Source organism: Mytilus trossulus, chromosome 1 (genome assembly GCF_036588685.1).
Source record: "Mytilus trossulus isolate FHL-02 chromosome 1, PNRI_Mtr1.1.1.hap1, whole genome shotgun sequence".
NCBI lineage: Eukaryota > Metazoa > Mollusca > Bivalvia > Mytilida > Mytilidae > Mytilus > Mytilus trossulus.
In genome coordinates, this window is record NC_086373.1 from 52,570,438 (window position 1) to 52,582,878 (window position 12,441).

Below are 12,441 nucleotides of genomic sequence, written 5' to 3' on the forward strand. Positions count from 1 at the left end.
ATGACTATGACTAGCTTGTATTTTGAGGGATATTATGTATTAAGTATGAAGGTATGTAAAAATAGAGAATTTTTGAAATTGGATTTGCCTCTATTTTTCGAGGGATATTATGTATTACTATTTTGTACATGTATGTTAGAATTGAATTTTGTGAAGACGCACTGTATTGAATACACTTTTCTTTAATAAATATTACTTTTCATAATCTGTTTAACGAAATTTGTTTTTGGAAATAAGTTTATTAAATTTAGAGGGAGACTTGTGGTTTCTGTTCTATTAAGGTATGCGAATTGCTTACATCAACAACATTTGATCTTGGCTGGTTAGTTGTCTCATTAGTAATTAAACAACATCTGATTTTATATGGACAACATATTACACATGTCATTCTCTACACATTCTTTTTATTTCATACATGTATTGGATGTATTGAATATTCAAGAGGATTTCCCTGATTATGGGAAATACGGGATAAAGGGCAAAGACACAAAACCTGTCTTAGTCACCCGATGTAATACATATAAATCATCTAGAGCTCATGCACCACTTGATCGTTCTCGAAATATGCAAAAACTACTGCATAACAGATAGTTCGCTCTGTCAAACATAAGAGCGGTTCAACTGAAAATATTAACACTTTAATTTAAGTCATAGGTTGCATACGTTTGTTAAAATTCATGATATGGAGCATGCACGTGAAAGTCTCGGAAACAACACGTCAAGAAGTATACGGAAGAGTAAACAGTTGGCATAATCTGCTTTTATCAGTTTTCTGCATAGGATGTATTCATTTGAAATTTCTTAACTTTTTGATGTTTGCTTAGTTGGCGATATTTCAAGTTTTGTCATGGACTCCCATTTGTATAAGAATTTTGACTTCTTCATTTATACAAGACAATTTTTTAAGTTTTGGGTGAGTATTGGGAATGTAAAGGTTAGAATTGGGAATTATAAGTGTGTTGTCGTTATACTAGCTTATAGTATTGAGGTCTGCTGTGTAACCCAATTTTCACCCAATACTTATATAAATTTGGTCATATCGAGCAAGGGCTCACCTATGATATTACTATATCATAAGTGAGTCCCGCGAGATTTGACCAATACATTCAGTTTGGCCGCTGCTATCAGAGCTAAGCGGGACTTGCACATGCTCTGCATGATGTCGATACAAAGGTGGACTTGCACATGCTCTGTGCATGCTGTCAATACAAAGGTGGACTTGCACACCCTCTGTGCATGATGTCGATACAAAGGTGGATTTGCACATGTTCTGTGTAAAATGGTGGTACCGTATAGATGGAATGAACGTGTGACATCGGTACAAAACTTAAAAAAAAAAAAAAAAAAAAAAAAAAACAACAAACAAAAAAAAACACGGAAGTACATGTATCTCGATATGGCTAAGTTCAAACCCAATTTTCACCCAATACTTATATAAATTTGGTCATATCGAGCAAGGGCTCACCTATGATATTACTACATCCGTTTTATCCGTTACAAATCCGGTAGACGTCCGTTGGTTTATTTATCTGCCAGACCTCCAACGGATGTATAACGGACGCGTAACAGATACAAAACAGAAACGAAATGGACGAGTACCGTACAAAACGGACGCCTATCGGACGTTCAACGGACATTTCATCCGTTGGACATCCGTTCAAAGTTTTGAACATCCTCCAAATTTTCCCCCGGACAAAACAGATGTCGACGGATAAAACGTACGCTCAACGGACATGCAACGGATTTGGACGGACGTCTAACAGACATGAACGGATTGAAAAATAGTTATCCGTTAGGCGTTCGTATGAGCTATTCGTTAAGCCTCTGTCACACCTTACCTGATAGCATGAACGGACGCCTAACGGATGAAAATAAAAGTTGTTCTTTGACAAAAAATTTATCCGTTGGGTGCCCGTTGATGTCCTGACCGAATAAAACGGATGCACAGCGGACACACACAGGATATGCTACGTACGAGAAACAAAAACGTACCGGACAGAACGGATGCCAAACGTACATCCAACGGACGAGCACCGCATAAAACGGACACCTAACGGAAGCGTACTGGATGAACAAGATATACAGAAAAATAAAAGGCGACAAATATAATACATGTAAATCGCATACATATTCAAAATGTTTCTGTGTAACTGGTTTTGGTTTGTTCTTCTAAATTCCACCAAAGGGCAGTGTCTGGCCTGAATAAGAACTGCTTGATTGTGAAGACTCTAAGATCGATTATGAATACTAAGCAATGATAAGAATTCATGAACATTAAGAAATCTGAAATACCAATAAATGGCATTTCTGACGCGAAATTTTCAAGTTGCATTTATCCGTTTCAGATCCGTTAATCATCCGTTTTATCCGTAATACGTCCGGTAGAAGTCCGTTTCTCATCTGTTCAACATGCGTTTTATCAGTTAAACGTCCGGTAGAAGTCGTTGGTGAATTTATCTTCCAGACCTCCAACGGATATATAACGGACGCGTGACGGATACAAAACGGAAACGAAACCGACGAGTTCTGTACAAAACGGACGTTCAACGGACAGGTTATCCGTATGACGTCCGTTCAAAGTTTTTGAACATGCTCAAAATTTTCCACCGGAGAGAACGGACATCGACGGATAAAACGTACGCTTAACGGACATGCAACGGATATGAACGGACGTCGAACGGATAAGAACGGACGTCTAACGGACATGAACGGATTGAAAAAAAGGTATCCGTTAGTCGTCCGTTCGTGCTATCAGAGACCGAGGCTTTAAGGTGTGACCGAGGCTTAACAAAGAAACTTTTAAAATCTGACATAAACAACAAATTGAACACATGCTTTATGTATAATAAAGGATTTCAAAAGTTGAGTTCTTAGCCGAATATTTGAAATTCAAACGTAAAAATGAGCCGAAATAGGAGTGGTTACGATTCTGTTGGCATGTCATTAAGGATTGCATATGTTGATATTACATTTGATTCACTTATAGGTTCTCTGCATTGGAAATCAACACTATTATTTTAAAAGCAGTTGTTGGCATAATGTGGGTTATGTTCGTGTCATATATTTTATGATGGTATGATACTAGACCCCTAACGGGAGAAATTTTACTTGATTTTTATGAGATGATGCCATAATTTTTCAAAATTTTAATTGAGGTCTAGAGCTGACATGTCGAGTAGTCCTTTGTTAATTTATGTATCATTGTCATTTTACTTAGTTTTTTTTGTGCCGTATTCTGACATCGGACTCGGATTTCTTTTTAACTAAGTTTTACTATTCGTATTACTATGTGTTTCTAATAACCCTGCCACATTTTTGCGCATGTCTTGTATATTTGTTTCACATTTTCGTTAATTTATATGTTTTGGAGTGTGACGACCATTTTACTAAACAACTACTTTTTGCGGGGCCAGCTGAGAACCACCTCCGGGTGCGGGGTCTTCTCGCTGCGTTGAAGACCCATTAGTGTTCTTTGGTCGGTTGTTGTCTCTTTGATATATTCCCCATTTCAATTTTATTCACAAGTCGAAAATGCCTAGTCAGAAAAACAAACAATCATGACAAGACAACAAAAACACATAAATGCATATCAAACTGAAGACTGAGCAACATGAACCCTACAAAAGAGAACCAATGTTGCATCGGAAGAGTCAGCAGAATCCTGCTGCACATTCGACGTGTTACTCCTATACAATACATTGCACGTTGATAATTTATATCAATTGACCACTGCAGGTTACATACGCGCACGATAGCGGTTTCGTATAAGACTTTTATCTAAATCTCAGACATCACCAAATTAATAGTAAAGAATTAATCATTATTCTACGAATTGTGTTAACGTTGATTCTCAATATTGATCGGTTGAACATATTCTGCAACAGTTATAACAACACATTGTCTGAATCACCTAAATAATGTGTCATTTTGAATAATACTTCTACGCATAAAATTGTGTTGCAGCACCTCAAGAAAAGAATACATCTTATAGCGGTAAAAACAAGCGGACGATCAGATTTCTTTGTATAGTACATGTATTCGTTTGAAGTTTCAATACGGTTTCATCTAATATCATTTTTTAAATTTATATAAAAAGATATATACATACATAAAAATCCTTCTGACAAATTGATAATGTTGACCGGACCAGTCATCAATACGAATAATCTTAATAAATACGAATAATTTTATTTATACCATATACATGACTTTTTTGTAACTATATTTTTTATACACATTGTATTTATAACATAATATGCGACTTTCGTATTTAAATCCATACAAAGATAGTTTTCATATTAAATGACGAAATGTACGTGTAAAGAAACCCGTTGCTTCCTCAAACTGACAGCGTCATTGAACTAGAGATTTGCATATACCGAATCCTGTTCTATGAAATATTTGATACACTGGTAGCAGTACTTGTACTGATCCTAAAAACAGAAAAAATATCAACAACTTACATTAATCAAGTATAAGAAGCTGTTCGACTTGTTTGAATACGGTTTCAGGTTGTCAAATAAGATATGAATTTACAAATTGAATGTATAAGATATAGAATACATGTATAAGGCTAGAAATAAAAATCATTAAAAAATATTAGAAAAAAGATGTGGTATGATTGCCAAGGATACAACTCTTCACAAGAGACCAAATGACACAGACATTAACAACTATGGATCACGGTACCGTATGTCTTTTTTACTTTTAAGATGATGTATAATTGATGTGTTTGTACAGTATGATCTTAACTTAAGCTTTTTCGCAGATTTTGTAAGGCTCTGATAAATAGTTATACAAGAAATCAATAATGCAGCTGAAACTCCTTCTCTGATGTAAATACGTATTACATATTTATCAATGTCTTTATAGAAAAAAACTTACAAAATTTGACAGGAATTCTGGTCGTCGTAATTGTATTGTTCTTATAACTTGGAACACATCGACTTGATCGTCTATCTTCATTTTCTCTAAAATCAAACTTAATGCAACAAACAATCCGCTTTTCGTGGCACCATTTCTGGAAAATATATGTAAATCAAACATACATAACTCATGTTTTATTTGCTGTCATGTTAGCAATGCATACAACTTGAAATCAATCAATGATAATTTCACTGTTTATATAGACAACAAGAGTGCACACACTGAAATGTCTCGCCTTCTTTACTAATCATTGATACTATCATGATAGACCTAAATATAAAGCTTTATTACAACTGTCACATAAACTCAACATTAACCAAGCAAATGAAACATTGATCAATGAACCATGAAAATGAGGTCAAGGTCAGATGAACCATGCCAGGCAGACATGTACAGCTAACAATTCTTCAATACAACAAATATAGTTGACTTATTGCTTATAAATAAAGAAAAACAGACCAAAACACAAACACTTAAAACTTAGCAATGGAATGTAAAAATGAGGTCACGGTCAAATTAAACCTGCGTAACCGACATATAGATCATAAAATATTTCCATACACCAAATATAGTTGACCTAATGCATAAAGTATTAGAAAAATAGACCAAAACTAAAAAACTTAACTTTGACCACTGAACCATGAAAATGAGGTCGAGGTCAGATGACACCTGTCAGTTAGACATGTACACCTTACAATCATTCCATACACCAATTATAGTAGACTAATTGCATATAGTATAAGAAAAACAGACCAAAAACACAAAAACTTAACTATAACCACTGAACCATGAAAATGAGGTCAAGGTCAGATGACACCTGCCAGTTGGACATGTAAACCTTACAGTGCTTCCATACACCGAATATACTAGCCCTATTGCTTATAGTATCTGAGATATGGACTTGACCACGAAAACTTAACCTTGTTCACTGATCCATGAAATGAGGGCGAGGTCAAGTGAAAACGGTCTGACAGGCATGACGACCTTGCAAGGTACGCACATACCAAATATAGTTATCCAATTAGTTATAATAAGACAGAATTTAACATTATAAAAAATCTGAACTTTTTTTTCAAGTAGTCACTGAACCATTAAAAATGAGGTCAAGGACATTGGACATGTGACTGACGGAAAGTTCGTAACTTGAGGCATCTATATACAAAGTATGAAGCATCCAGGTCTTCTACCTTCTAAAATTTAAAGCTTTTAAGAAGTGAGCTAACACCGCCGCCGCCGCCGCCGTAGCCGCCGCCTCCGGATCACTATCCCTATGTCGAGCTTTCTGCAACAAAAGTTGCAGGCTCGACAAAAATCATAATATATAGAAAACACTTAGTTTTGATGAAAAAGAAACATTGTACAGATACAAATCAGCTGACACGTCTATGTTGTCTGTTGTGTTTTTGACTTTTAACATGAAAAGTACTATTTTTTATAATTTTGTTCCGACGTAATATTTAACATGATAACAACAATGATACCAAAAGCTAGTCATATTCTTTAAAACAAAGAGGAGAGGTATTAACTTGGTCAATTGCTTAACAATATTTCGATATGCAGCATAATTTCCATATTTTTTTTAAATTTTTACATGAACATTTTAATTGTCTCAGTTTAAAGCTGCATTAATGGATTGACATTGGTTAATGAATATAATTAGATATTTTAAAAGAAATGTATGTGAACTTTATTTAAATTTAAAAATGTATTTTTAAATGCATTTTGCATTATATTGTCAAACAAAAATAATATAAAGCTTGTAAAATACCTGCACACAACAGTCACTGGACCTGTGCGCTGTTTTCGTTGCTCAGTAACTTTTTCCAATAGTACAATCATATTAGTTGTTGAAGGTAGTGAGGGGCTGCCATTTTCAAATTCTTTTGCATAGAAAACAAATATCGACCTTTTTTCTGGTTGATTCTTAAAAATACGGACACAAATATGAATTGTATATGCTTGTACTCGTTTTTTAGTCACGGTGCTGAGTAGATAGTATTATTTAAATAACAACGGTAATATGTCCTTCAGTGGTTTTCGTTTGTTGATGTTTATAATATTTGTTATTTTGCACATTTTTCAGACTGTTAGTTTTACCGTTTGAATTATTTTACATTTGTCATTTCATGGTCTTTTATAACTGACTATGCGGTATTGGCTTTGTTCATTGATGAAGGGCGTACGATGACCAAAATGACTAATATGTTTTTATTACTGTTTCATTTGTCATTTGTTCTCTTGTTGAAAATTGTCTAAACGGCAATCATACCACACCTTCTTATTTTTTTATATTCAGCAGTCAAGTTATTGTTTCAGCTAAATAATAACTATATATTAATGAAATAATGTTTCGTAAAAATACTGCATGAGTACGTATAAGTCTGTATAACCATAAATGCTCTTAATATTCATTAGAAATTTTTCCTTTATACATTTGAAAAGTGTTACGGTTCATTTGTGAGTGCAGAACATCCACTGTTTCTTTTTTAATTTTCTGACTCCTGTCTGTTTTGACAAAATTGTAAGTTTTGAAATTACAAGTTTAATTTTCTACATGCAATATATATATTAAGCTTGGTGTATCTAGGATACATTTGTCAGTAAAATTAAACTATGTTATCACTTGTGTCGAAGATATTACGAAACAAACAATTCATTTTTTAATCACAATTCTTATTTGCTCACCTCTTTATGAACCAGGATAAGCTGAACTCCTTCTGGTGTATTGTCAATGTCAAGGTCAATGTCGAAACCTTCTAACTTGAGTGTTTTATCTTTTCCTAACCACAATTGAGCATCCTTTAAATACAGCAAATTATAAAATTTTACAAACGCGCTTCAGACGCAACCTGTGGGTAAAGTTAAATTGCATTGTACTTTCGATCTACAGGTTTTGAAGACAGATTTTTTTTTATTTAAATTGTTTTGGATTAAACTTTTCATTTTTGTTTTAAATTAATGATTCCTTCATGGAAGTAATAAAAAAATATAGATAAATGCTTTGTATAGTTTGCCCTGAATAATGTGAAAGATTAGCTGTTTAACTATACATGTATGTAGTAGAAAGATTTATCCCGACGGCATATGTTTTAATTCGATACAATTTTTTCATAATTTAAAACAAATTGGATATACCTTATTTATGCAATTAAATTATAGACACACAAAATAGAAAAAAAAGAGGTCAATAATCGTCTTTATCGATTGATATGAATTTATGAAATAAGTTTTATTTTCTCTGGTATATGAAAAAAATGCGTTTAAACAAAAATACATCAAAGATGTGTTTCTAATATCAAGTTCTACGAATAATAAAAAAAAAAATTAAAAAAATAAACAACACTTATATGTGTTCTCCCTTAATATATGTCACTTTATGATGACCTAAATTAACTATTTTCCCTATCTCTCTGTTCTATCATTATGAGGTCTTGAATTTCCATAACAAGATATCCAATATTTGTTTTAAATGGTGAAAAACATTTATGTCAAAATTTCCCAGTTTCGTATAGACGGATTTTTGTGTGTGTACTTAAACGAATGTATTGGATTTTTTTTCTTGTTTATGTTTGCATGTTTGATTCACGTAGTCCGTTATTTTTAAGAACTGTTAAGAAAATGTCATTATTATCATAAATATAAATCTACAGATTTTTTTTTCAAACATGACCATTGCTTCTGCTTATTAAATTACCATTGTTGATATAACCTAATTATGTTTTAGTTTTCACGAAATCGACTGGTTTGTTTTAGGTACATTATCATGATTATGATGACAAAACAATGAAAGTGGTTTATAATTGACTCACTTCATTAGGTGTATCCAATAAAACAACAATACTGGAGTCATGATCATACACCATTGTCCAGAAATCAACCACAGTTTCTTTCAATGGACATTGGGTTACCAAAAAGCTGCCATTTGAAGAGTATCCCTGAAATAATATGATTTCCGTTTTTCAAGTTATTTAATTTTAATATTAAAATCTTGAATATTTTGATGAAACATGTATTTAAAAAACGAAACGTTTGATATTTTTTACTTGAAAGTTCATCAATATGTTTTGCAAAGTTTTTCAATACATTTAAATATATTTTCAAATTCAAAAAGATTACGGGTACGGCCACATAGAAAGAAAGTGGTACAATCTAAAAATGGTTCAACATTCAAAATTAACATTATAAAACTGTCCATGAATAAATCAACCGTGGCTAATACACACACTGTATATACTAACAGGTATCATAACTGCATTTATGTAATCGTTTCTGTTCTTGCCGAAGGACATAAGATATGGCCTGTAATCGTCATCTAAAATGCAAACCAAATTGGACATAAAACCAAAATCTAGAATATGTGTACAAAAGTCCAAATACAATGTACATAGTTTAAGAAATAAAAATAAGTACTTATTTTTTTTGAAATGTCTCGTTGTTGGTTCTTAATTCATGTTTTTTCTCAATGAGACATTCCGTCTCACATCTGTCAGGAGACCAGTAGTAACAATTTCAAAAATTACTTTCCATATATAATATTATATTTATTCGTTATCTGTAACATAACATAATTGCTGAGATGAAAGTTTGTTCTGGTGTTGTACATTTACAAATGTATTATACAAACAGAAAGCATAACACACTCATTCGACACTTCGAATCGGTATGTGAACCCAATGAAACAAAACACGTTTTAACAACAGGGAGAGAAAGTGCTCGATGTTAAACAAATGTACTTATTAAGTCGGTGAAACAATTTTTGGTCGGTATTTTATGTTTTAATTTGTTGGTCAAATGTTAACTCCAGCAAATAAAATTATGTTTGTCTGTATTCGTTACTGAAATCACTGGGTATAATGCTATTGTTTTACTTTGGGATGTATAACAAATCAACCAGCATGTGACTTATTCCTTTCACAAATACACACTGTTGTTAGAACGTTTTGACTTAACGTTCACAGAAATAACATGTGTTCTTTTTATTACATTGTAGCTTTGAATATTATGGCAAAATACATAAAGCAGCAGGCAAGTAAGGTATTTGTATGCATGCTTTTATTGTCTAATGAATTCAAAACTGTATATAAATAATATACTAGCTTTCACGGCGAGTTTTTAATGCTCCATGTGTTAATGGCACATTTTTGTGTTAAATGCAAACAACTCAGACGAGAACGAGCAATTGTTTTTTTACCTACAATACACGTCCAAATATAAACTTGACACGTTCGGGTTTTCAATTGAAATCATTCCATTTGCAACACAGCAGTTATACATAAGAAGTATATATTTTATATCGAGCTTTTATTTCGTATCATGATTTTGTATTCAGAGGGTCGCTGCTCACAAGCTTAAGAAAGCTATTAAACCGATTTCGGGATTTCCAAATGGTGAAGTTGAAATCATCCCTTTATAAATGTTATCAAGTTGATTGACCATTATAGAATATTCGTATCATATGTTTTCGTTGTAGTAACTACCATCCCGTCCCGTTTAAACGAATATAGCTTACCGGATTAGACATTCTAGACTTAATACCGCGGGTGTACTGACATGAGTTGTACGAAGGGTGCCACATGTTGAACATGATTTGCTAAGATTATTTCGAGTTTTTGAAGGGGTTCGTATTTCCTTGTTGTTGTTTGTTTACTAGAGTTTGTCAGTTGGCCTGGGTCTTTCTAAGCCATAACATTGTCAGTCTATTTTCGACTTATTAGTGTGAATGTCCCTCTGGTATCTTTCGTCTGGTTTTTTTTATACATACTGAAAAAAGGAAACAACACTCACGTGGTAAAATCTCTTTCACTGCATTCTTCGAAACGTTCTCCTTTAGTTTAGCAGATTTATGTTTATCAGCTGAATATGATGGACAAAGACTTTGTAATCTCTAAAAAAGAAAAGTATGCAGCATTGTATGCATTCGTTGAAAGTCAACATATGTTATATATGTCGCTTTCCCACATATGAAACCACACTAACTACATACCTGAAACTCTAATCTGTATACATTTTGGTTTCGTGGAACCGTCATATTGTCCTGTTTGTCAACATGTTTACAAAAATCTTGTAATGGAATGGAGGTGTCTGGCACGGTAAATAATTCTTGTAATGCTTCAAACACAGCTTCGTATTGTTCCTACAAGTATATACCTTACATAATTAAACTACAATTATACAACATTTGTTTTCGAGATTCAATATTTTACACGTAATGTAGTCAGTAAGAAATATCTAAAATGAAATGTAGTTAAACTTGATATTGTAAATTGGATGTTGTCAGATATTTACTTCAAATAATATGACTCAGAAATGAGTTAAAAAAAAACAGTAGAAGATTAACACGGACAAAAGTGTATAATATGTGCGTTTCAAAATTTTTCAAAAATTCTTTCAAAATCTTTCAAAATCTTTCAAAATCTTTCAAAAAATGTGTTGTGTGTCGGTTCAACTAATTCACAAATTATTTGTTGACTCGTAACCTTTAAAAAATTGTCATATAATATGTTCTAGTATAAAAATTTCTATCTTGAACTTAAACTACGATTAAACGAAAGCATTTTGTTCAGTAGATTTGTTTGTGATACATACCCCACCTACGATGACTTAAGGTCAGTTAATGTTAATACGTTGTATTGTTACTTCGTTACTACAAATTTATGCACATCAACAAACAAAGGGAACCGTTCTATATTGATGTCGTATACAAATTCAAACTTTTGGTCAAATTCATAATATTCAGATAATGATTATCTGCTGTCTTTATCTTCTTAAGGTTAAGTAACTGCATATGTAGTGTAATCATTTAAATTTGGAAGACAAACTTTACTTAAGTAATTCAAGTGCGAACAAAATTAGAAATAGCTTAACAAAAAAGCACAGTTTACAATGGTTAACACATTAGTAATCTGGGAGGAATGATATAATTTCCTAAATATATGGATATAAGAAGATTTGGTATGAGTGCTAATGAGACAACTCTGCATTCAAGTCACAACTTATTAAAGTAAACCATTATAAGTCAAAGTACGGTGATCAACACAGAGCCTTGGCTCACAAAGAACACAAGCTATAAAGGGCCCCTAAACTTACAAGTGTAAAACGTATCTTTTAATTTATGAAACAAAAAAGTAATGAAAAGGGATCGAAAGAAACGGTTTAAAAAATTTTGGAATATTCATAGGCGTCTTCTTAACCTGTTTTATGATTATAAAACTGTTACCAATTTGGTTCATTACATGTATTACTTAGATACTTATAATGTTTCTTGCGTGGTTTGGACAACGCTAACTTCTGGGACTATTGCAAAAATACAAAACAAAACACCGTTCCAAACATTTAATATAGGCCTGGAACCATTTCTTTTGATGAGATGATTAAGTCTAGACGAACATAACTGCTGCATGAATGTTCCCATGTTTCATGAACGTTGCATGTTTGACATGTTTGATAGAAGGGAATTACAGATGATTCGTCAAATGAGATGTTGCTCACGTCTTTTTTGTACAGTGATAAAAAATG

General features: G+C 32.8%; 1 protein-coding gene across 1 annotated transcript in view; it reads right to left on the reverse strand.

Annotated features, from left to right (window-relative positions):
• Positions 1-3,878: 3,878 nt before the first annotated feature.
• The window catches only part of LOC134726088 (receptor-type tyrosine-protein phosphatase T-like), a 37,238-nt gene continuing 28,675 nt past the window's right edge, over positions 3,879-12,441 (reverse strand). The window contains exons 23-30 of the mRNA XM_063590517.1: positions 10,910-11,059; positions 10,711-10,810; positions 9,165-9,238; positions 8,736-8,861; positions 7,612-7,725; positions 6,695-6,849; positions 4,885-5,020; positions 3,879-4,433 (exon numbers count right to left, since the gene is read on the reverse strand). Coding sequence (XP_063446587.1) covers positions 4,362-4,433; positions 4,885-5,020; positions 6,695-6,849; positions 7,612-7,725; positions 8,736-8,861; positions 9,165-9,238; positions 10,711-10,810; positions 10,910-11,059 — 927 coding nt within the window. The 3' untranslated portion in view covers positions 3,879-4,361. The remainder of the gene's footprint in view (positions 4,434-4,884; positions 5,021-6,694; positions 6,850-7,611; positions 7,726-8,735; positions 8,862-9,164; positions 9,239-10,710; positions 10,811-10,909; positions 11,060-12,441) is intronic.